Below are 23965 nucleotides of genomic sequence, written 5' to 3'. Positions count from 1 at the left end.
AACAAAAGCCGAGCGGAAGGGCGGCTCAGCACCCTAATCCCGCGGAGCCGTTTGCGGCGGTGGCGCTTTGCGGCGGTGGCGCTTTCCGGCGCTGCGAAGAGGTTCCGCGCTGCGCGGCCGCCCACGGAGTCCTGCGTCAGCAAAGCGCGGCCGCGGCGGCGAGGGGTGCGGCCTGGGCTCTCCGCGCGGCTCTTGGCTCCGGTGTCCGGTGCCGCTCCCTGGCCGAGCCTGCAGGTTCCTTACGTTTTGATCACACCGTGCCCAAGTACTCCATCGGTAAAAGCCGAAGGAATTATTTTCATTTCTTGGGAGAACAGCTCAGGAATACATCCAGAGTTTGAAATCTGATTATGGGAAATTTTCCTGAATCAATCAAAAGGAAAAAAAGACTGTACAGATGGCAGATTTTATTTTTTAGAAGAGGAATCTCTATCAATAAGTTCGTTTTTAAAAATTTATTCTGTTCCTGTAGTACTATGCAGCCACTGAAAAATATTCGAAAGATATTCTGGGATACAAAAAAGACTCCAGGGAGATTATTTTTAAAGAATTGAAGCCCGTGACAACTATACTACAATTAAAAAAAACAAAAAACAAAAAAAACAGTTTAAGTCGGTTGAGCTGCCAGTTCTTGATGTTGGCTGAGGTCAGGATCGGAGTCCTCGGAGTGAGACGGAGCCCCCTCGGCACGGAGCTTACGGTTCGGTCTCGCCTTTCCCGCCCCGCCGCGCCCCGCCGCGCCCCCACCGCGCCCCAGGAGGGGTCTCTCGGGGTCTCTCTCTCTCTCTCTTTTTCTCTCTCAAAACAACAAAACAAAAACGTGGGCGCCTGGGTGGCTCAGCGGTTGAGCGTCTGCCTTCTGCTCAGGTCGTGATCCCAGGGTCCTGGGATCGAAGTCTCGCATGGGGTTCCCCGCTGCTGGGAGCCTGCTTCTCCCTCTGCCTGTGTCTCTGCCTCTCTCTCTCACAGAAAAATAAAACCTTTTTTGGAAAAGAAAAAAATAAAAAGCTGATAGCAAGGAAACAAATAGGCGTGGCTTTACGCATTCTTCAAAACTATTGAAAATATCTAGGCATTTCGGCTCTCAAAAGGAAAAAAAAAACTAGCTGTAGGAACTGAATGGGTGGCTTTTAGGGACAGTTTTGTGTCACTGCATGACTTCTCCGGAGGGCCTTGTGGGACATTCCCGAGCCACCCTAGCAGCTCTGTTCTAGAAGCACCCTTCAGCCCCAAGACTACTTCATTACAAGGACATTTTACTCTCATTGGTGTTTCCCCACAAAATTCTATTTTTCTCACAAAATAACCTTGCTCTTTTTTTTTTTTTTTAATTTATGATAGTCACAGAGAGAGAGAGGCAGAGACACAGGCAGAGGGAGAAGCAGGCTCCATGCACCGGGAGCCCGACGTGGGACTCGATCCCGGGTCTCCAGGATCGCGCCCTGGGCCAAAGGCAGGCGCTAAACCACTGCGCCACCCAGGGCTCCCTTGAGAACTAATCTACATGATGAAAATCCTTGGCGAAGAAACGAGTTCTCAGAAGTCCAAAGATGAAGGTACCAACTGCAGTGGCAGTAAACCACTGTGAGGAGCCCTTGCCCCAAGAAGCACTTGCCCAAGACTGTCTGTGGTGTCCTCCACTGTGCAGCCTCCCAGTTCTCTGCACAAGTCTTTGCAGCATTTTTATATACATGCCCATTCTTTAAAATCTCAGAGCCTTCCTTTTGCAAACTTGATTTCTGGGGCTCATATTTAAAAAGATAAAAACTAGGGGCACCTGGATGGTCAGTTAAGCATCTGTGTTCAGCTCAGATCATGATCTCAGGGTCCTGGGGGTCAAGCCCAGGTCAGGTTCCCTGCTCAGTGGGGAGTCTGCTTCTCCTTCCCTCTCTGCCCTTCCCCCTGCTTTTCTGTGTCTCAAATATATAAAATCTAAAAAAATAAATAAATAAAAGTAAAAAAGATAAAATCTTGGGGCTCCTAAATTGAGCCTCTAATTCTTGGTTTCAGCTTGTGATCTCGGGGTTGCAGATCGAGCCTGGAGTTAGACTCTGTGCTCAGGCACTGTCTGCTAGAGGGTTTTCTCTCTCTGCCCCTCCCCTAACTTGTGTGTGCCTTTGTGCGCGAGGCTCTAATAAATAAATCTTTAAAAAATAAAAATATAAACATCTGGCATAGGTTTCTTTCCAAATATACAATTGTGCTAGGGACTGTGGTTTTAGGGGGACTACGCAGGGCACTGGATGGCTAGGGGAGTCCCTGTTCTGATTTATAGCTGAGAATATAGGACACATAGCTGGCTCCAGGTTTCAAGTTCATCTTGGGCACCTTCCACCTCCTTCCCCAACCAAGCTTCCTCCTTCACCTGTTGGTCTGTTATCCAGTTGTGCTGCAGCCCTCTCCAGGAAACTTACCTGCAATGGCCTGAGCAATGTTCCAAAATAACCGTTCCCTGTTCCCTCCTTTGTCCCAAAGCTCTCATATCCTTAATTAAATGGATTTCTGTCCACCGAAAGGATTCTGTCTTATACCATTTCTCTCTCACTTGGCACTTTTTGTCTTGTATTCATGCATTGAATACAAGTTCATACATTGGATTCCTAGCTTCATTACATGCTGTGACTCTGAACAAGTCACTTAACCTCTCCCAGGAAATAAGAGCTATTGTCTATTTCAGCTGCTGCTGTCCCCCTGAGATGAGCCCCTGTGCCAGGAATCCTAGGATCACACAGTATGCAAATGAACAGAGAAGGCTCACCTGATATTCATATTTTATGAACCAAGGTGACATTTTAATGCTTTATATAAAAAAAGTGAAGTTACACATCAAATACAAAATCAACAGGTTTAAAAATTAAATCACATACATATATACTTGAGAAGTCACATTAACTAAAAAAGACACAATTGTCCCTGAAATGGAGACTGGCCTGAGATTCTGGGTTGCTTCAGTCACTGTGACCCTCAATCTTCAGAGCATTTTCACCAAACACTTGTATCCTCATACAGGCCCAACCATGTCAGGCAACTGCCAGCTTGAACCTCTAAGTTCAGGAATAGCCACACCTGCAGAATATTCACAGTTTATTAAGAAGCCAAAGTTCATTGAAGTCCAGTGGAATGAGTTCTCAGCCGAGCCAAGTCTCCTTTTATGATGTGGAAACCGGGCGTAATATGGTCCAAAGTTACACAGAAAGTTAGAACACGATTGCAATGAAAACTCATGCTCAGTCTGGAGTTTCTTACTCTAGAAACACTGGCCTATATGCAGGTTTTCCTTCTAGTGGGATGGGACCCAACTTGCACCCTAAGGAATGTATGGTATAGAGGAAGAACATAATGAAAACAAAGGGCATTTCAGAGGGAAAGGAGAGAATGAACTGTGATAAAATAGCCAAAAGCATTCATTCAACATTCAGTAATCTATAAGCCTGATTCTGGGAGAGGGGACTTTTGAGGGGAGAGCAAATCATCTGGTGTGGTCAAGACCCAGGACAAGTGGGTAGTATACTAGTAGTATAGGTTGGGACACCTGGGTGGCTCAGCGGCTGAGCATCTCCTTTCAGCTCAGGTTGTGATCCAGAGGTCCTGGGATTGAGTCTCACATTGGGCTCCCCACCGGGAGCCCGCTTCTCCCTCTGCCTATGTCTCTGCCTCTCTCTCTCTCTCTCTCTCTCTCTCATGAATAAGTGAATAAAATCTTTAAAACAACAACAAAAATAAACCCCCAAAACAAGTAGTATAGTTTAAGGCCCGACAGAGAAGGACTTGGAATATTCTCTTAGGGGAACTGGCATATATTCTGCAGGCAGTGGAGAGTCAAAGATTATCAATAATGGGATGAGTTTTATGGAGAGATTTAAGGGTAACAGGTTGATTTCCAACTTGTTCAGTTAAAGTGGCCACAGGACATCCAACCTGGTGGGGATGACTAGAAGGTGGCTAGATGCACAGAGGTAATGAGGCAAGGTCTGAGGAATGAACAAAATAATGGAAAGACAGAGACAAATTATTCAATAAACATGCATCACAGTGCTTCTCTATGTCTTAAGGCATGGGCGGGGGTAGCTGAGACACAACAATGAATGAGACGAGTGGCCCCTGCCTCTTGGAGCTTGACTGAACCGGAGAAAGAGATCAACAGCCAATACTTGGTCATTTAATAAGTTCAGTGGTGCTAACTGCTAAGTCATGGGGTCTGTGGGCATGTAGAAAGGGCTGACCTAGCATGAGGGGTTACAAAAGCTTTCCTGCACAAGGGATGCTTCAGCCAAACTCTGCAGGTATCTCTTCAAGGTACTACAATGGCACAGGAGAAGCTGGGGAATGAGGCGAAGGTGAACAATGAGGCATCAAGGGCATAAAGTGCAAACGAAGACATCCAGATAAGACTCAGGAATGGCTTATAGAGTCAAAACAGAGACGAGTTTGGCCACAGACAACAATATGGGGGAAATCAGGTGAAACACAGGTAAGACTACATGAAGACTGAGCCAAGGAAACGAGGACACCAGCACCAAAGTGGAAGATGATGGGGTGTAATCAAGAAGAGAAGCACACGATAAAAATGGTCCACGCATAGAGCTGGACTCCCATGTTTTGATAACAGTTCAGGAAAAATCATTTTCAAAAAACAGTTCTCTTTTCAAAGAAGCCAAATTATTTACAAGTGTCAAATAAGCCCGGTCCAGTCTTGGAGAAATACCGTATGTAGACAAAACAAATTGGAGAAATACAGCCAGTGACAGTAATAACGCAAAATGATAACCATTCGTTCTATGCTACAAATACTCCCCGCTATTTACAAAGTTGGCTACAAAACAGTCCTCAGTTTTTCATCTTCCCGCTGTCAAAAGTACACGGATTTAGTTAAAGTTGATTCCATGACAAGTGATACTTTAATTGGTTCCTCGTGCAGATGAAACTCAGTGTGCACCACTCTGTTATTCACCTGAAAGATTAAAGCACAAACTGTCCAAGAGCCCTGAGCAAAAAGCCTTTTAGTAAACTCCACATAGTGAAATTCTGTGCATTCCCGAAAGTGATGCAGACGGCATTCAGATGAGCACGTCCCACCAAGTGCTTGGAAGGTAGCACTCTGGATGCGAAGAGCACTAGCTTTGGGTCCACAGACCTGGGTTTGGTCTCAACCTGCCCATGGGTAATAGTAGGCAAGGCATTAACCCTTTCTGAGTCTTGGTGACTCACGGTAAAATGAAAGGGTTGGATTACGCTATGTCCAAACCATCCCACAACTCTACAATCCCAGGGTGGGTCGTAAGTACATCTACCATCTGCTACCTAAGCTGTATGTAGCTTCATCATGCACATTTTTGGATTTTTTTTGTTGTTGTTTTGGCCAGTGTCTACTCAGAAAGTGCTTTAAAAATGAATGGCTGGGTGCCTGGGTGGCTCAGTAGGTTAAGTGTATTCTTGGTTTTGGCTCAGGTCATGATCTAAGGGTCCTGGGATCGAGTCTCACCTCAGTGAGGAGTCTAACCTCCCTCTGCCCCTACCCTGCACTATTTATCTTTAAAAAAATAAAAAAAAAAATTGAAAAACAAAAATAAATATGTAAAATACATATATGTAAATAAAAATGAAGGGTGTTGAGTAAAGGCTTAATGAACAGTTTTTTCAGTTAGCATCAGTTAAAATGGATTTCTATTCAGAGCTGGTTAAATCTGTCTTTATTATGACATATTCCTGAGCTGACCAGAAACTATGTTCTTAGAGAAATTGAACAATATAAGATATTTGGGAATATGGTTGAAATAAGCATCAAAACTATCCATGGCCCCTCCCTTTAATATTTCCCCCCAAGCTCCTATGAGGTGAAATGGAGTTTTAAAAGCTATTAAGCATCATATGTAAAGTATTAACAATAAATCTATTCTAAAGAAACAAAAGTAGTTACTATACCTTGGGGAGGTGTGAAGTAATTAATACATAATTTTGATTAGGGCATGAACTCCAGAAGCACTCCGCCCAGGCTGGAATGCCAGCTGAGCCACTGACTAGCCCCCATGTGTCACGGTGGATGCGAATCCCAGTAGCTACTTGAGGGGTGTTGGAAGGCTTTAATGGATTACTCTGTGAAGTGCAGAAAATAGTAATTGCTCTGGAGTGAGCCATGCAATAGACTTTAGTATCACTCTTACTGTACTCTTCTGCAATCTTTTCTTTTTTTTTTTTTTTAAGATTTTATTTATTTATTCCTGGGAGACACAGAGAGAGAAGCAGAAACATAGGCAGAGGGAAAAGCAGGCTCCCTGCAAGGAGCTTGATGCAGGACTCAATCCCAGGATCCCAGGATCACAACCTGAGCCGAAGGCAGACACTCAACCACTGAGCCACCCAGGTACCCCTTCTGCAATTTTTTCTAATTATCTTTCTTTTGGTATAAAACTCTCATATTGAGAAGAAAATTACCCTTTAATCTTGATATGATAAACTACAATAACCGGGCAATTCTCCAAACTATGGTTCATGTATAAATCTACTGTAACTATGGGCACGCATTCATTCAATGATTGTTTACTATGGGCTACCAACTGGGAAGACAAATGTGAGCTAGAGTCCATCCTTAAAGTCCCAAGGTTCTCCTCTCTCGGGAAGCCAAGTCAGGCAAGAACTTTGATGCTCACCTCCTATCCAACGCACTCAGATTACCAATGACCAGAAAATGTCACGATCAATTTCCCTCATCAGCTGGCTCAACCATGTTATCTGAATGCCACAGTCATCAAAACTTATGATCAGCCCATCATTCCAGGCAACTTTTCAGTATCTCTCATATTTCCATGGCTAAAGTCAACCTTTGCCTGAAAATGCTCTCATCAAGTGCATTACCATCAGCATGAAAGGAGCACCTGTTCCCTTGGAATTTACTTACTCTGGTGAAAAAGTCAGCGATGTGCCACTTATTTCCGTACTGTTTAAAGACTTCGGACATTGCTTCAATCATCACGGAGCCAGTGCGAGGGTGCCGTAGAGCAACGTGATCTACAATACAAACACAAGACGTTTTTTCCATTTTACTCCTCTCTTCACACCAAACATGGTCTTTTACTCACATTTAAGCCTGGAAAATGGCTTTAAGCTGAGAACAAAAAAGCATTCTTGCATTAATAAGAGTATCTGGGGCCGTAAGAGACATAGACACAAAAAAGAGGAAGTACCTGAGTGTCTCAGGGGACTACTGTGACCAGCAGCATGGTCAAACTAACCCCTCAAGAGGGCAATTCTCTTATATGAATTTTCCAAATAAAACTTCAAATATACACAAAAGTAGAAAGCAAAGTTTAACAAACTCCCATATAATCATCCCCCCGATTCAACAGTTATCATCATTTTGCCATATTTACTTCATTTATCCCTTCCCTATTTTTTTTCTTTAATTTCTGGCTTTTGCTATAGGATTTTAAGCTAAATTCCCCCAAAATATACCCATAGATTCATTTTAGGGTCCTCAAAAGTTTAATTAGTGAAATTATTTTTATTATCAATTAGATTTTTAAAAAAACGCCAAAAAAAAAAAAAAAACAGAACGCCAAACATGTCTGTTTAGTGTAGAAATTTGATGGGGATATCAAAACTGTACACTTTGATAATAAATCCAGGTTGAAACAGAAAAAACATGGGGATATCTCTCCAACTTCAACATAGGCAGAGGTTTCTTAGAACACAAAGAACATAAACTATAAAAGAAAAAGCTGATAAGTTGGACTTCATCAGAATTTAAAACTTTTTTTTTTTAAGATTTTATTTGTTCATTTGAGAGAGAGAGTGAACGAATGAGAGAAAGCACAAACGGGGGGGGGGGGTAGACGGAGAGGGAGAAGTAGGCTCCCCACTGAGTCAGAAGCCTGATATGAGACTCAATCCCAGGACCCCAGGATCATGACCTGAGACGAAGGCAGATGCTTAACTGACTGAGCTACTCAGGCACCCAAAAACTTTTATATTTTGAAAATGTTACTAAGAAATTGAAAAACAAGCCACAGATTGGGAGAAAACATCTGTAATACATTCCAAATTACATGTATCCAGAATACATAAATAAATCTTACAAATCAACAAGGAAACAAACAACCCAATAAAAAATTAGGTAAAAGATATGAACAGACATTTAGCAAAAGAAGATATATGAATGGCCAATATGTACAGGAAAAGATAATCATTAATTCTTCAAGAAATGCAAATTAAACCCACATGTCGATACTATTACACACCCCTCAGACTTTCTGAAAGTTTTAAAACAGGTCAAATCAACTGATAACAAAGATGTGGAGCAACTAGAACTCTCATATACTGTTTGCGGGAATGTAAATGATGCAATCATTTTGAAAAAGAATTTTCAATTTGGCAGTTTCTTTAAAAGTCAAACATATACCTACTATATGAATCAAACATTCTGCTTCTTAGTATGTACTCAAGGAAAACAAAAACATATGCCCAAAGACTTACACATGTGTGTTCACAGGAGCTTTGTTGGTAATAACCAAAAACTAGAAACAACTCAAATGTTCAAAAACAAGTGAATGGCTCAACACATTGTGTTCACTTTGTGTTATATTTACACAACTGAATACTCCTCAGAAATAAAAGGAAATGAACTACTGATACACAAAACATGGACGAATCACAAAACTATTATGTTGAGTGGAAAAAGACAGGGAGGCAGGCAAGAAAGTATATATAAGTAATACATACTAAAAAGTATATCAGATATCTGAGGGGATTAACAAAACTAAAAGTATATACATACTATATAATTCTAGTTATAGAGAATCCCAGAAAATGTAATCTAATCTGTGGCAACAGAAAGTGCAACTGTGGTTGCATAGGGATGGGGATGGAGGCAAGGGTAGATCACAACATGGGGAAACTTTTTGGGGTGATAGAAGCATTTGTTTCTATCATGGTGATAGTGTCATGAATGTATACTTACATGTATTCAAATGGCATACATGGAACATGTACAGCTCATACTTCGGTTTTATCTCTATGAAGTTGTAAACAAATTCACAGAACATATCTGTTCAGTGTGGGAACTATACAGGAATTTCAGTATTGTCCCTCTTAGAGTAAATCACAGTCAGAAACCCCTCTTCACAAAGCTTGGTGAACCATTCTGTCCAGTGTTCTTCAAATTGCAGGTTGTGGCCCAATAATCAGCCAATAAATCAATTTAGTGGATTAAAGCTGCACTATTTTTTTTAAGATTTTATTTATTCATGAGAGACACAGAGAGAAAGGCAGAGACACAGGCAGAGGGAAAAGCAGGCTCCCTGTAGGGAGCCCAATGCGGAACTCGATCCTAGGACCCCAAGATTATGACCTGAGCTGAAGGCAGACGCTCACCTGCTGAGCCCACCCAGGAGTCCCTTAAGCTGCATTTTTTTATAATGGGATAAAGCAGGCTATACCAGAAAATATTAAAGTGGCTCAATGGTAGCAAGGGCAGCTATGATTTATAAAACTAGTGTGTTACACATATATTTATATTTTTACATAAATATATATGACAAACTACAATGAATTATGTATTTTATCAATTCTAAGATCAAAGGTTTTTTTTTTCCACTTTAGCATCTCTGAAATCTGGATGTGCTCTATAATATCTTCTGTGTCATAGATCAACTGGTAGCTTCTTGAGGATACAAAATAATGGTATGTCTTACAATCAAGGCATTAGATTTGATGAAACACAATCTTCTTGTGGGTTATGGCAAATAACACTTGAAAACCTCTAACCTAACATAGTCTCAAGCTCTTTGAAGAATCATGTGCCAGTCAGTAAAACGAAAATCAGAGTAGCTGCCAGGTATCTTATCAAATGAAAGATTATAAAGTTCTCATTGCTTTGAAAATAATCAGCGATCCTAAGTCCACGGCCATGGGTTCAGTCCTCAAGACAGATTCTAGGCCACAAAAAACGGAGTCTGATAAGTGACATTGGAGAACTTTAGACTTTGGCTGAAAGCTAGTCAATTTCCACTGATTTACCAAACAAGGTCAAAGGAAAAATTATTTAGGACCAGGAGGGGCACCTGGGTGGCTCAATTGGTTAAGCATCTGCCTTTGGCTCAGGTCATGATCCCAGGGTCCTGAGATGGAGTCCTGCATCAGGCCTTCCTGCTCTGGGTTGTGGGGGAGTCTGCTTCTCCCTCTCCCTTTGCCCCTTCCCCTTGCTTGTGTTCTCTCTCTCAAATAAACACAATCTTTTTTAAAAAATTAAAAAATAGAAATGCTTATATTTTTAAAAAGATAGAAAATTATGAGCCAAGTACCTAAATGAAATAGTTGGGAAAAGAAGAGTAGAATAAATACCACCAAAATGAAGAAAAATGGAAACAAGAGTCAAAATTAATGAAATCAAAAACAGATATCAGAGGAGATTAACAAAACTAAAAATAGGTTCTTGATTAAATAAATACACGACTGGCAAGACTGATAAAAGAGGGAAGCCACAAATATCAGATAAAAGGAGCACTACCATAGATTGGACATTTCATGCAATGAAACCTGGCCAAGAAATCTGAAAATAAATTTTTATTTTTCTCCCATGAAGAAACTGGTTCTCCCAGCACTATTTATTGAACAGCCATTCGTTCCACACTGATTAGCAATGACTGCTTTGCTTTGTCACCTGTCTAGTTTCCCTACATATTTGGTTTTGCCTCTAGGTTCTCTCTTCCAGCCTGTGGCCTATTTGCCCATATACAGAGTTCTTGTTACTGCTATATACTAAGTATTCCTATCTTACAACACAAATTCTCTCAAATATCTGTAGTCACTCTCTCATGTCCCCCAAGTATCTACACAACAATCAGATTTTCAGTGGGGACATCTCTATACATCTCTTTTGAAATTTTTTTAAAGATTTATTCATTTATTTATTCATGAGAGACACACAGAGAGGCAGAAACATAGGAAGATGGAGAAGCAGGCTCCTCACAGGGAGCCCGATGTGTGACTCAATCCCCTGACCTGGGATCATGCCCTGAGCCTATGCTCAACCGCTCAGCCACCCAGGCATCCCATATACATCTCTTTTTTTCATTTTTATTTTTATTTTTTAAAGATTTTATTTATTCATAGAGACACACAGAGAGAGAGAGAGAGAGAGAGAGGCAGAGACACAGGCAGAGGGAGAAGCAGGCTTCATGCAGGGAGCCCGACGTGGGACTCGATCCCAGTTCTCCAGGATAACACACCGGGCTGCAGGTGGTGCCAAACCGCTGTGCCACCGGGGCTGCCCCATCTCTTTTTTTTTTTAAAACTGCAATCTCTACTCCTGCCCTGGGACACTCCCTGTATCCCTTGTCCCTGCATTATCTTTCTCCATAGCACTGGTCACCATGCAACATATTTTATTTTTATTTTTTTATTTTTTTATTTTTTTATTTTTTTTTAACATATTTTATTTTTAGTAAACATTTCACTGAAAGGTAACCATCACACAGAAAAGTGTGCATGAGGTATATAATAGGTCAATAAATTTTCATAAAATGAACACACCCTTTAACCAGTGCTCTCCTCAAGAAACAAGTTGGTGCCAGCATCTAGAAGTCCTCTTCTTGCACGTGCTGGTCATGACCACCCCAAACACTGCATCCCCGAGGGCAAACAGTATCCTGATTTCCAATACTGCAGATTAGTTTTGCCTATTTTAGAACTTTATATAAATGGGATCATAAAGTAGCACAATATATGGTTTATGTGTTTATTGTCTGTCTCCACTAGCACGTAAATTCCATGTAGGCAGAGATTCTTAGTTCTTCTGTTCAATACTGAATCTCAAAAAAAAAAAAATAATAATAATAATACTGAATCTCTAGACCTTAAACATACATAGTCCAGCACACAGTGATAAAATCCATTCATTCAATAAAACTGGAACATTAAGTTCCTCACCTTGACCCTTAAGTGCTCCATAATAATTCTGTGGTTAGCTTATATAAGGAACTCATTTCTTTTTATTGTTGAGTAGTATTCCATGGATGGCACACCACAATTTGTTTATTCATTCACCTGTTGATGGTCATTTGGGTTGTTTCTAGTCTTTGACTACCTCAAATAAAGATGCTAAGAACATCTGTGTGCCAGTCTCTGGGAGAGCATGTGCTTTCACCACTCTTGGATAAATAACCAAGGAGTGAAATCTTACATCTCACTTGAATTGGGATAGTATTCTTCACATCTTACCACGAAGTATGTTTAATTTTAAGTTGTTGCCCTATTCTCCTTTGCTTACATTTTTTCACTAACATTTTATCTTGAATTCCATATGTATTTTTGCAAACTGCCTTTATCCTCTTTGAAAGAGGTCAGGATAAAAACAGCTAAAGGGGAGCACCTGGCTGGCTGGCTTAGTTGGTGGAGCGTGCGAACTCCTGATGCCTGGTTTGTGAGTTCAAGCCCCATGTTGGGTGAAGAGATTACTTAAAAAAAAAAAAAAAAAAGCTAAAGAAATGTCTTTGACCTCTCAATTCTACCTCTCCTACAAATGAATCAAGTCTACCACAAGATTCTTTTGGGCTTTTACTATTAATAACACTATTAGTAATGATGATAATAATCTTATTAGCATAATGTATTAGTAATAATAGAACCTAATTACTTTTTTTTATTATGCCAGTTATTATGATAAGCACATCTGTGGTTATATAATTCAATTTATAGAACATCCTGATATAAGTAAATTCCATCATTCCTGTTTTACATGAAGAAATGGACATATCTAGAAATTTAAAAATGCTGAAGGTCTCAAATACAGCAAGTGGCAGAACTAGCTTTTGGGACAAGATCTTTTTCATATGAAAGCCAATGATCTTATTTACCACGTGATACTTTGCTCAGAGGTTTGTGTCTTCCTGTAAGAAACTAACAATAAGATGTCAACCTGCCCTCTCTAAAGTGAGAACATCTGTAAAGAGAGATGGTGAGTTAATAAAAAATCTCCTTATATATGTCAATTTCTAAAGCACTGATAATCTAAAAAACAAAAACAAAAACAAAACAACACGAAAGTTACGAATGACCCAAAACTTCTGGAAGGTGTGTGTCACTGTCATATACCCTCACACCTCACAACTCACCTGCCTGGGTGGGATAGATGATGAAATAATCACTGAATGTGGGCAGCCTCCTCTTCTCAGATACATCATCAGACTCCATGGGTTCATCATCAGTCTCAACACCGCTGTCTCTTCTCTCTGTGTTTTGAAGAACAAAAATACATACTACAGGAATATACCACAGACACTAAGAACCCTTACTCAAAGTTCCAACAAAACTTGTATCTCCACAAGAGAGAAATATCTGAAGAAGCTACAAAAGTTGGATGTCAGCCCCACAGGCCACCTGCCATCCCACGGACATTGAGAATTGCACACATCTTTCTCAGTTGTGAGCCTCCCTGGCCTACCTCATGACACAAGGCCCACCTCAGCCTTAGCTAACCATTCTATCCCAGCTCAATTCCTCTTCTAGCCCTTCTCCCAGTCCAAAATCTCCAGGATACCATGCAACTAAAGCCACATCAGCTGAGGGGCCTCTGATTTTAAAAAACAAACAAGTAAATATTTTTAACTTCTTTTCTCAATCATCCATATGAAAATTTCCTAGAAACATGACTATTATTTTTTTAAGATTTTTATTTATTTATTTATTATTTATTTATTCATGAGAAACACAGAGAGATGCAGAGACCTAGGCAGAGGGAGAAGCAGGCTCCTCTCAGGGAGCCCGATGGGGAACTCAATCCCAGGACCCCCGGATCACACCCTGAGCCAAAGGCAGATGCTCAACCTCCTGAGCCACTCAGGCATCCCCGAAACATGGCTATTAGAAAGAAGTCTCCACTTACCTCCTCTACAGGCCTGGATGATAAAGATCTTCGGTTTCTCCTGAAGTGCTGGACAATTTTTATTATTAAACATTTCAAAAATGTCCTGCAGGTTGACTTTTTCACCATCTTCCATTTTAATAAAGCCATTCTCCCCATGGGACATAAGGGTAATGAGGCAACAGCCAACATCACCTTTAATTTCATTGAGTCCATCACGAAATAATGTTATTTTCCTGAGTAACTCCTGAAAATAGGATAACATATTCAAAAGAACTGAAGGTAAAAAAAAAAAAAAAAAAATTGCTAGAGACGGCCCCTTTCCTAGGCAGTCTGAGGACATGACAAATATGAAAAGAATGTCTCGAACAGGGTTAGTATGAGGTAAATATCAGTTCTTTAACCTGTCACTTCCCTGTTGGTTGCTCTCAGAATTCTTCCTGTGCCACTGGTTCTTCTTTGACAGAATTAGGTCATTTTTGATTATCTACCACAAAATACAATAGAATGGTAATCCCCCAAAGGGCTAATGTATATAAATTTTATATCGTTAACTTATTTTAACATATAGAAATTATTATTCTCTACAACTAATGCCATCAATAAGCTAGAAATGGAAGAGAATGGAAGTGTCTACCAATAATATTTCCATGCCAGCATCTATGAGATGTCACCAGGATCAAGCCCCCTAGAGAAGCAAGGCAGGAATGCCTACTATTGCTGCTCCCATGCCCCTCAGTCAAGATCCTAGTCACTTCAATAAAATTAAAAGTTAAATAAAGTCTACCTCATGACTAGTCAGAATGGCTAAAATGAACAACTTAGGAAACAGATGTTGGCAAGGATGTGAAGAAAGAGGAACCCTCTTATGCTGTTGGTGGGAATGCAAACTAGTGCAGCCACTGTGGCAAACAGTAGAGAGGTTCCTCAAAAAGTTAAAAATAGAACTACACTATGACCCAGCAATTGCACTACTTGGTATTTATCCAAAGGATACAAAATAGTGATTCAAAGGGGCACATGCACCCCAATATTTATAACAGCAATGTCCACAATAGCCAAACTATGGAAAGAGCCTAGATGTCTATCAACAGATGAATAAAGAAGATGTGGTGTGTACACACACACACACACACACACACAGAGGAACATTACTCAGTCATCAAAAAGAATGAATGGAATCTTGCCATTTGCAACCAAGTAAATGGAGCTAGAGAGTATTATGCTAAGTGAAATAAGTCAGTCAGAGAAAGACAAATACCATATGATTTCACTCCTACGTGGAATTTAAGAAACAAAAGAGGGAAGCCCAGGTGGCTCAGTGGCTTAGTGCCATCTTCTGCCCAGGGTGTGATCCTGGAGACTTGGGATCGAGTCCCGCGTGGGGCTCCCTGCATGGAGCCTGCTTCTCCTCCTGCCTATGTCTCTGCCTCTCTCTCTGTCTCTCATGAATAAATAAATAAAATCTTTACAAAAAAATAGGAAACAGAACAGATAAGCATAGGGGAAGGGAAGGAAAAATAAGATAGGGGCACCTCGGTGGCTCAGTAGTTGAGCATCTGCCTTCGGCTCACGGGACTCTGGGATTGAGTTCCGCATCCGGCTCCTCGCAGGGAGCTTGGTTCTCCCTCTGCCTGAGCCTCTGCCTCTCTCTCTCTCTCTCATGAATAAATAAATAAAATCTTTAAAAAATGAGATAAAATAAGATAAAAATAGAGAAGGAAGCAAACTAAGACATTCAACTGTAGGAAACAAACAGGATTGCTGGAGGGGAGATGGTGGGGGGATGGGATAACTGGGTGATGGGCATGTGATATATATAATGAGCAGTGGGTGTTATATGCAACTGATGAATCACTAAATTGTGCCTCTTAAACTAATAACACAGTATATGTTAAACTGAATTTAAATAAACATTTTTTAAAAAATGAAGTCTAAATACAGGAAACAAGGAGCCAAAACTCATTACTTAGAGATACCATGATTATCTAGAAATATAAAATAATCAACCAACTAACTATTGGAACTAGCAACCAGTGAGCTGACTGGACACAAGGTTAACTCACAAAGATAAAACACCCCTCCCAGTTACCTGGCAACAATCATTTAAACTACATAATGGAAAAAGAGGGTTCCATTCATGGTCACACCCAAACTAGGACTATACCTAGGAATAAACTGAAGAAATACATACTACCTAAATGAAGAAAAGGATAAAGAAAGCTTCAGGGAAGAGGCAACATACACCATGACATGCCCAATGGTTCTGTTAATACTATTAATTTGCCAATTCATACCAAATGAATCTCAATTCAGTGTCATGGCAATCAAACTCCCAAAGGATTTCGGTGGACCTTAACCAGATTATTCCCAAGCTCACAGAGAACAGATGACATTGAAGAAGAGTCAAGAACATTCAGAAGTAAAAAAAATGGAGAGGAATAGGTTCTATCAGACATCAAAATATCCTAGAAAAATCATGGTGAATGAAAACAGTGATATACTGGCAGAAATATAAACAAATATAGGAACAAAATATTTTAGATTCCTGAAACCAATCAGATTACATATAGGAATTTGTTTCATGATAAAGGTGGAGATTCAAATATGTGGGGGAAAGATAAATATGACTTCAACATTCAGTAAATGTTGAGACAACTGACTATCCATCTGGACATAAGATGGGACCTCCTATCTCACACTGTTCCAAAAACAAGATTCCAGAGAATAGAAAAGAAGCCTTAAACTTTTTTTTTGTTTTAGGATTTTATTTATTTATTCCTGAGAGACACAGAGAGAGAAGCAGAGACATAGGCAGAGGGAGAAGCAGACTCGCTACTGAGCAGGGAGCCTGATGCAGGATTTGATCTCAGGACCCTGGGATCACGCCCTGAGCCCAAGGCAGATGCTCAATCACTGAGCCACTCAGGTGTCCCGGAAACCTTAAAACTTTTAAATACAAATAATACAGAAAAATTAAATTTTTTAAGTTGGGAAGGCATGGGATTTAATCAAGACACAAAAGTCAAGAACCTGCCAAGAGAGATTAACAAGTTTACTCAAAAAAAATTTTTAAAGACTTCCATACAACTTAAGAGAACAAAAAGAATCAAAAGACAAGTAATAGAGTAAGAGAAAAGTATTTGCACTACATTTTATAAATGAATAATGTCCAGGAAATAACTGTAAGAATAGGAAAAAGACCACCCAGTACAAAAAAGGCAAAGGAGACAGGACAGATAATTTGCAGAAGGAAAAAAATGGCCAAAGGATGTTTAACTAAACTAATAATCTAGAAAATGAAACCCAAAACAATGAAATACTTTTGCCAGTAACAGTGCTAAACATTTATAAATAAACATTGCTGGGATGCAAGAAAAGCACTACTGAAGATCCTTAAAAGAATAAATAAAAGTAACTTTGGCAGTATCTACCATTCAAATGGAAGGCACCAGATAAAAAGCCAGACAATACGTAAGTGATTCTAGTACAATCCTTGGGAAAGTGAGAGTGTTTTTACCTTTGAAACAAAAATAAAATCTAAGCTTACTGGGCTTTTGCTATAAGCCAGCTCGTATTCTGGGAATTTTGACACACAGAAGCTCATTCATTATCACCACAGCCCCCCAAGATAAGTCACTCACATCAACCCCATTTCAGGAAGAGGAAGGAAAGTAGTCAATCCTTTTTAGGCAGGGTTGCTAAAACTATTGCACTATGGACACTTGAGGCCAGAAAATCCTTTGCTGTAGGGGCTGTTCTGGGCATTGCAAACACCCACTAGATGCCAGTAGTACACTCCAGTTGTGACAACCAGAAGTGTCTCCACACATGGCCAAATGAGGAGGGAAAATTCACCAGTTTGAGTATCAGATTTAAGGTAACAACTCAGAAGAGACAGAATTCCAGCTCAGACGGTCTATGTGGCACACACAGCCCCTACTGCACTCTTCCTTGACATTTATTTATATCCAGGAAGGGTCTTCTTATGTTATAATCCTTAAATTAAGGCAGGTGTAGGTCCTGACTCAGCTAGAGTCAGAGAGGTCAAATAGAGTTCCCACCACCACTCTTCCATCTTATTTTTTCAGCATCATCTAGTTAATCCAAAATGCAATTCTGCTCATGACTTTTAGCTCCCTCTTTACACCTCTTTCAGGTTTTAAATGAATCCCACAAGAACTGGAATCCCTCTGGCCTGCCTCCTGGTGATCTCTCAAAGGGGTTTCTTTGGTCTTTCCTGCTCCCAAATGCTCTGGAGCTTGCCTACTCCACATTCACACCTTGTCCTTGGGCCTCCTTGCTCATCTTGCTTAGGACACCTTCTTGGGTCCCCTTCCCTCTTCAACTGCAGAGCCTTAGCCAAGACTGGAGCCAAGAGGCCCCTGCTTGACTAGAAGGGGAAGTAAGGTATCACACACTTAAGATTACAAAAGCATCAAAAATTTTATCAGGACACGCATGGGATTGCTCAGTAGTCCCGGTTCTTACCAGGTATTAAAATCTAATTTTTATTTTATTTTTTTAAAGATTTCTTTATTTACTTTTGAGAGAGTGAGCAAGCACCAGCAGGGGTGGGGACAGAGAAAGAGGGGAAAAAAATCCTAAAGCAGACTCCCAACTGAGTGCATACCCGGGGCTGGATCCCAGGATCCTGAGATCATGACCTGAGCTGAACTCAAGAGCCAGGATACTCAACTTACTGAGCCACCCAGGTGCCCCAAAACCCAATCTTTTTTTTAAAGGTATTTATTTATTTTTATTTTTTATTTTTTAAGACTTTATTTACTCCTGAGACAGGGGGAGGGGGGGAGAGAGAGAGAGAGAGAGAGAGGCGCAGAGACATAGGCAGAGGGAGAAGCAGGCTCCATGCAGGGAGCCCGACCTGGGACTCGATCTTCAGGATCACACCCTGGGCTGAAGGTGGCGCTAAATCGCTGAGCCACCAGGGCTGTCCTTTAAAAGGTTTTTAAAAATTTTTTATGAATGGATAAAGAAGATGTGGTCTATGTATACAATGGAATATTCCTCAGCCATTAGAAACGACAAATACCCACCATTTGCTTCAACGTGGATGGAAATGGAGGGTATTATGCTGAGCATAATGTTTGTCAATTATTATGTTTGTCAATCGGAGGATAAACAGTGTATGTTCTCATTCATTTGGGGAATATAAATAATAGTGAAAGGGAATATAAGGGAAGGGAGAAGAAATCTGTGGGAAATATCAGAAAGGGAGACAGAACATAAAGACTCCTAACTCTGGGAAACGAACTAGGGGTGGTGGAAGGGGAGGAGGGCGGGGGGTGGGGGGTGAATGGGTGACAGGCACTGAGGGGGGCACTTGACGGGATGAGCACTGGGTGTTATTCTGTATGTTGGTAAATTGAACACCAATAAAAACTTAATTTATTAAAAAAATTTCTTCTTTAAAGAGGTCAACTCCCCACTGAGCTCAGAGCCAGACATGGGGCTTGATCCTGAGATCATGACCTGAGCTGAAAGCAAGAGTCAGACACTCAATTGACTAAGCCAACCAGGTGCCCCCCTCAAAATCCAATTTTTATTTTTATTTTTATTTTTTTTAAGATTTTATTTATTTATTCATGAGAGAGAGAGAGAGAAAGAGAAAGAGGCAGAGACACAGGCAGTGGGAGAAGCAGGCTCCATGCAGGGAGCGCGATGTGGGACTCGATCCCGGGTCTCTAGGATCAGGCCCTGGGCTGAAGGCGGCGCTAAACCGCTGAGCCACCCAGGCATCCCAAAATCCAATTTCTAAAAAAGAAAGGAAAATTTTAAGATCCAAGTCACAATTTTTCATTTTTGTTTTTAATTTTACCATCTTGTTCGGATCGATGCACGCTGTATGTTCAAACTGGCACTGGCCAAGCCATTCCTTCATTAGCTCGATGTCCCGGTGAGCCCCTGGTCTGCTCTTCTCCACACACATGAGGAAAGCCTTCCGACTGCCACTCAGGTCATAACGGTCCTATTTTTCAGGAAAGCCAACATTTAAACCAAACCAAATTCACAAATCTAAATATGTCACAGATAGGAAATAATGAGTTTCTTCTAGAATCAATGGTGAGGTTTCCCGGTTTGGATCAGGGGTGCAATACTGCCTGACTTTCTTATTAGCTATGGAAGGAGGGTTGGGGGAGGCATGACTGGATTTATACTTCTTTCAAATATCTTCCTTACACTAGGACTAATAGGTCAATCTCAGTTTTAAATTCCTATGTATACATATAACTATCAGTTTAAGGAAACATGGCAGAGAGTGGAATATAGTCAATGACAACATAGGGCTGTAGTCATCAAAATCCAAAATATGGGACATTCTACAGACAACCTAGTTTGTTCAACAAGTAAACAATAAGAAAAAAGTTTAAAGAAGTAGGAAGTAGCCTAAGAGTCTTAAGACACAAAGCAATCAACTGTATTGTATGAATCAGAATCCTGATTTAAACAAATCACCTGCGAAAGACAGACCACGTCAAGAAAATCTGAATCTGAATGTCAACTGCATCTTTGCACACACTACGGAAGTTGTTTTTAGGTAGAATAATGGCATTGTGGTTCTGTTTTGAAAAATCTCTTTGTCATGCTCAAAGACAAAGAGTCATACTCATGCATCTGTAGATAAAAGTGAGAGGGTATCTGAATTTGCTTTAAAATTACTGGAGTGGGGAGCAGACAAAACAGGATTGGCCCTATGTTATTAATTTGCTGAAGCGGGGTCATAAGTAAGTTGGGCTGGAAACCGGCAAGGTTCGTTTTCTATTTTTCATTGGTATTTGCTGAAAATTTCCATCATAAAACAAAAAACCAAACTCTGCAACCAGTGATTTACATGGCCATCCAAGGCCATAGAGCCTGTCATGCTAGAACTTCTAGTGCCTCATTTTCTCAATTTACAAAGAGAGATAAGGGCAGTGCCTACCTTGTTTGGTTAATGCAGGCACAGTAGTTTTCAATGGCTCATGTTTATCTTTCACCATCATAACAGAAAGCAGTGAGATCTGACTACTTTAGACAACCGTACAATCCCCTTTAGCTAACTAGAGCCGCACAAAAAATGTTCCAATGTCAGCTAGAAAAAGTGGCTAAATACCATCTTTCCTAACCAGTGTGTACTGCTGATATAAGAGCAAAAATATTTACCAGTTCTCCATCCACACAGTCATAGCTTCTCTTTAGAATCTTTCTTGGAATCCCTGAATGCATTTTTGAGAAAAGAGAATAAAACAGAAAAAGTATTATTATTTTTTCTGCCTTAGTTTTCTCCTCTGTAGAGTCAAAGGGGTAGAATCACTATTACAGCTTTTATTTTTTTGTATATTTTTTTTTGTTGGAGTTCGATTTGCCAACATATGGTATAACTCCCATTTTCTTCTTTTCAATCAAGATCCACTGTCATTCTTGTTAACAGGAATTCTGTTGCCTTTTATGCTTTCAGGTCCAGCAGGCTTCAATCTCATTTTAGAACAGGTTCCCTGGATTATGAACACACTCTCCTCAAACTCATGAGGCTAGAAACTTAAAACAGATCTCCCTTGGACCCCAGTTAGGTACAAGGGCAGAAAGAGCCAAGGCAGAGATGAAAAGGACAAGGTCTAATTGATTGACATTGCTGCACATGTCCTTCCTGAAAAGGAGATCAAGGTTTCCATCAAGGGACAGATAAAAAGACTAGGTGTTTTTTAAAAAATGTAACGTCATCACTTAGTATTTAATTCAAATATTTAGTGGGTGCCTAAAGTGTACAGCCACAATATTGTGTAGTCTGGATGATTCTGGGGGAAAAAAAAAAAAAAAACCACAAACACTTTGCCAAGAGTAAGAGACTCACAGTCTAAAGAGGTAGTAACAAAAGTGTAATACATGAATAACTACGCTGGAGGGCCAGCACACACGCTGTGCAGGTGCAGAAAAACAGGAGAGTCAAAGCTCCGCAGGCCGGCCGGTGTTCTGCCTACAGGCCGTGTCCGGTGGGCCAGACAGCTGGGATCCATTACCAGTCTAAACAAAGTCAGGAACAGTACCACACCTCAAAGCTCCATCAGATCCTAAGCATGCTGATAGGAGAGGTCACCGACAGTTTATTTTAGCGTCTATCTGATGGCTCTCCCATAACTGCTGCTTCCTCTCAGTCTGTACTCTCCCACACGCGCATATTATGTGCACGGACGTTTATTAAATCTGGAGGAGGGACGCCCCAGCCTCCCTCAACCTGTTACATACTGCGTGTCTCGATCATAAGCCACATCTTAGATTTATGGCAAATGGTCTCATGGTGTGCGGGAGGGAGCTGCCTGCCCCCCATAAATACATGCCCTGGAGACGTGACGGTGACCTCCCACATCATGCTCTCTCGGAGGTGCCTGTTAACAAAGCATCTCGGGCCTACTGAGTCGATCCCATTTCTGGGCCCTCCCCGCCAAATGTGCCGGTGGATCCCGACGGCTGCTCCTGGGCGGCTCACTCGGATTCGGCGCTCGGGAAGGCCACTGCCGGGACCGCTTCCCCCCAGGCTCCCTCCTCCCGCCGCGCGCCCCCGCGAGCCGCGCGGGAAATCCCCGGGAGGGAGGCCGGCGGGCCGCGCCGCGCGCCCCCGCCCCCGGCCCCGGCCCCGGCCCCGGCCCCGGCCCCCGCCCGCCCCCGCCCGGGCTCACCCCCGCGGTCGGCGGCGCCCTGCCAGAGCCTGAGCAGGTCGGCGCGGCGGAGCTGCCGCAGCACCTTGACGAGGACGCGCGACGCGGCGGGCTCGCAGTAGTTCTGGGCCACCAGACGGGCCAGCCCCGCCTTCTTGCGGCCCTCCAGCTCCAGCTTCACGGGGCTCACCCGCGGCTCCTCGTCCACGGTCTTGAGGAGCAGGCGGAAGTTGCGCAGGTCCTGCGGGGACAGCAGCTCCAGGGTCTCCTGCACGCGGCTCTGCAGCTCCGCCACGTCCGGGGTGAGCTCGGGAGGCGCCGGGGGGCCGCTGCACTCCCAGCGCCCGCCGCTCCCCGGGCTCCGCTCCATCGCTACCCAGAGGCGCGGGAGCCCACCCGAGGTCGGCGCCCAGCACACCGCGCACGCCTCCCGCTTCTTCCCTTTGTTTTGTACAACGGAGGCGTTTCCGCTGGCTTCAGCCGCAGCCGAGCGTGCTGGCCGCGGCGACCCGAGCTCTCCCGCCGGGTTTCTGGCCTGGCCCCGCCCCCGCCCCGCCCCCGCCCCGCCCCGCGGCTCCTGCTGAACCCTTGCAGCCGAGTTAGGGACCGCCCGGTGGGACCTCTCGCCCCGCGGGGCTCCTCCGTGTTTCTCTGCCAGGGCTGCGCCCTAAGGGTCACTTGGGGAACTTTTATTTTTATTTCTTAAAAGCTTTTATTAGTTTGTTCACGAAAGCCACCGAAAGAAAGGCAGAGACGCAGGCAGAGAGAAGCAGGCTCCCTGTGGGGAGCAGGATGCGGGCCTCGGTCCCAAGACCCCGGGATCGGGATCCGAGCGGAAGGCAGACGCTCACCCACTGAGCCACCCAGGCGGCCCACACCTGGGTCACTTTTTAAACTCCTCCTGCCCAGGCCATAACCCAGGCTGCTTACATTCACATTTCTGGGTGGCAGACCCCAGACATCAGCAGGTTTTAAAACTGTTTGGGTGAGTCCAACATGCAGCCTCTTTGAGAACCACTGACCTTAGACCTGTGTTTTGTCGGCCACCTAACCCAGTGGCTCCCACTTGGAAGAACCACTGGGAAGAACTTGGACGCTGAGATAACACCTAGAGGCTACTATTTTTGGAGACGGAATGGTGAAAAAAATTGAGAATTGAGAATTTGAAGTCAGCAAGAAGTTGGAAAGCAAGCTACTCACCCTGGGGGGCACGGGAGGGACCTTGCCTTGGGGAGCAGATCTAGGTTGGTGATTGTTGTGCCTGCTGTTCCGTTCCCTAACTTGATGAGACCCTCGGGAATTCACTCATTCTAATTATGGTTTCACTCAAATTTACTTACCCCGTGGGAGATCTGGTGAAGGAACCTCAGGACCTTGTTTGCATCCTGATTCTAATAAGCCAACTGTAAAAAACACTAAGATTTTGTTTTTTAAAATTATTTGAGAGAGTGACAGA

At 42.4% G+C, this 23965-nt stretch overlaps 1 protein-coding gene and 1 long non-coding RNA gene across 3 annotated transcripts; one reads left to right on the top strand and one right to left on the bottom strand.

Annotated features, from left to right (window-relative positions):
• Positions 1-99: 99 nt before the first annotated feature.
• Positions 100-2170, top strand: LOC111091874. Its single transcript, XR_005376859.1, has 2 exons — positions 100-700; positions 1342-2170. It is a non-coding gene; the product is annotated as an uncharacterized LOC111091874 (long non-coding RNA).
• A 594-nt stretch (positions 2171-2764) lies between these two features.
• LOC485601 (caspase-14-like) lies at positions 2765-23043 on the bottom strand. 2 transcript variants are annotated; one of them, XM_038570495.1, is made up of 7 exons: positions 22531-23043; positions 21020-21072; positions 19695-19844; positions 13877-14102; positions 13107-13223; positions 6896-7005; positions 2765-4951 (listed from the first exon to the last, which is right to left on the bottom strand). In XM_038570495.1, exons 1-7 carry the CDS (start codon positions 22877-22879, stop codon positions 4850-4852), a joined length of 1107 nt encoding a protein of 368 aa, XP_038426423.1. In that variant the 5' UTR covers positions 22880-23043; the 3' UTR covers positions 2765-4849. The 2 variants fall into 2 exon arrangements, with proteins under 2 accessions (XP_038426423.1, XP_038426422.1); XM_038570494.1 differs by lacking the exon at positions 2765-4951 and adding an exon at positions 5573-6093.
• Between the last annotated feature and the right edge of the window lie 922 nt (positions 23044-23965).

This window comes from Canis lupus, chromosome 23, assembly GCF_011100685.1.
Source record: "Canis lupus familiaris isolate Mischka breed German Shepherd chromosome 23, alternate assembly UU_Cfam_GSD_1.0, whole genome shotgun sequence".
In the NCBI taxonomy this organism is placed as follows: domain Eukaryota; kingdom Metazoa; phylum Chordata; class Mammalia; order Carnivora; family Canidae; genus Canis; species Canis lupus.
This window is presented reverse-complemented; position numbering and strand designations above follow the sequence as displayed.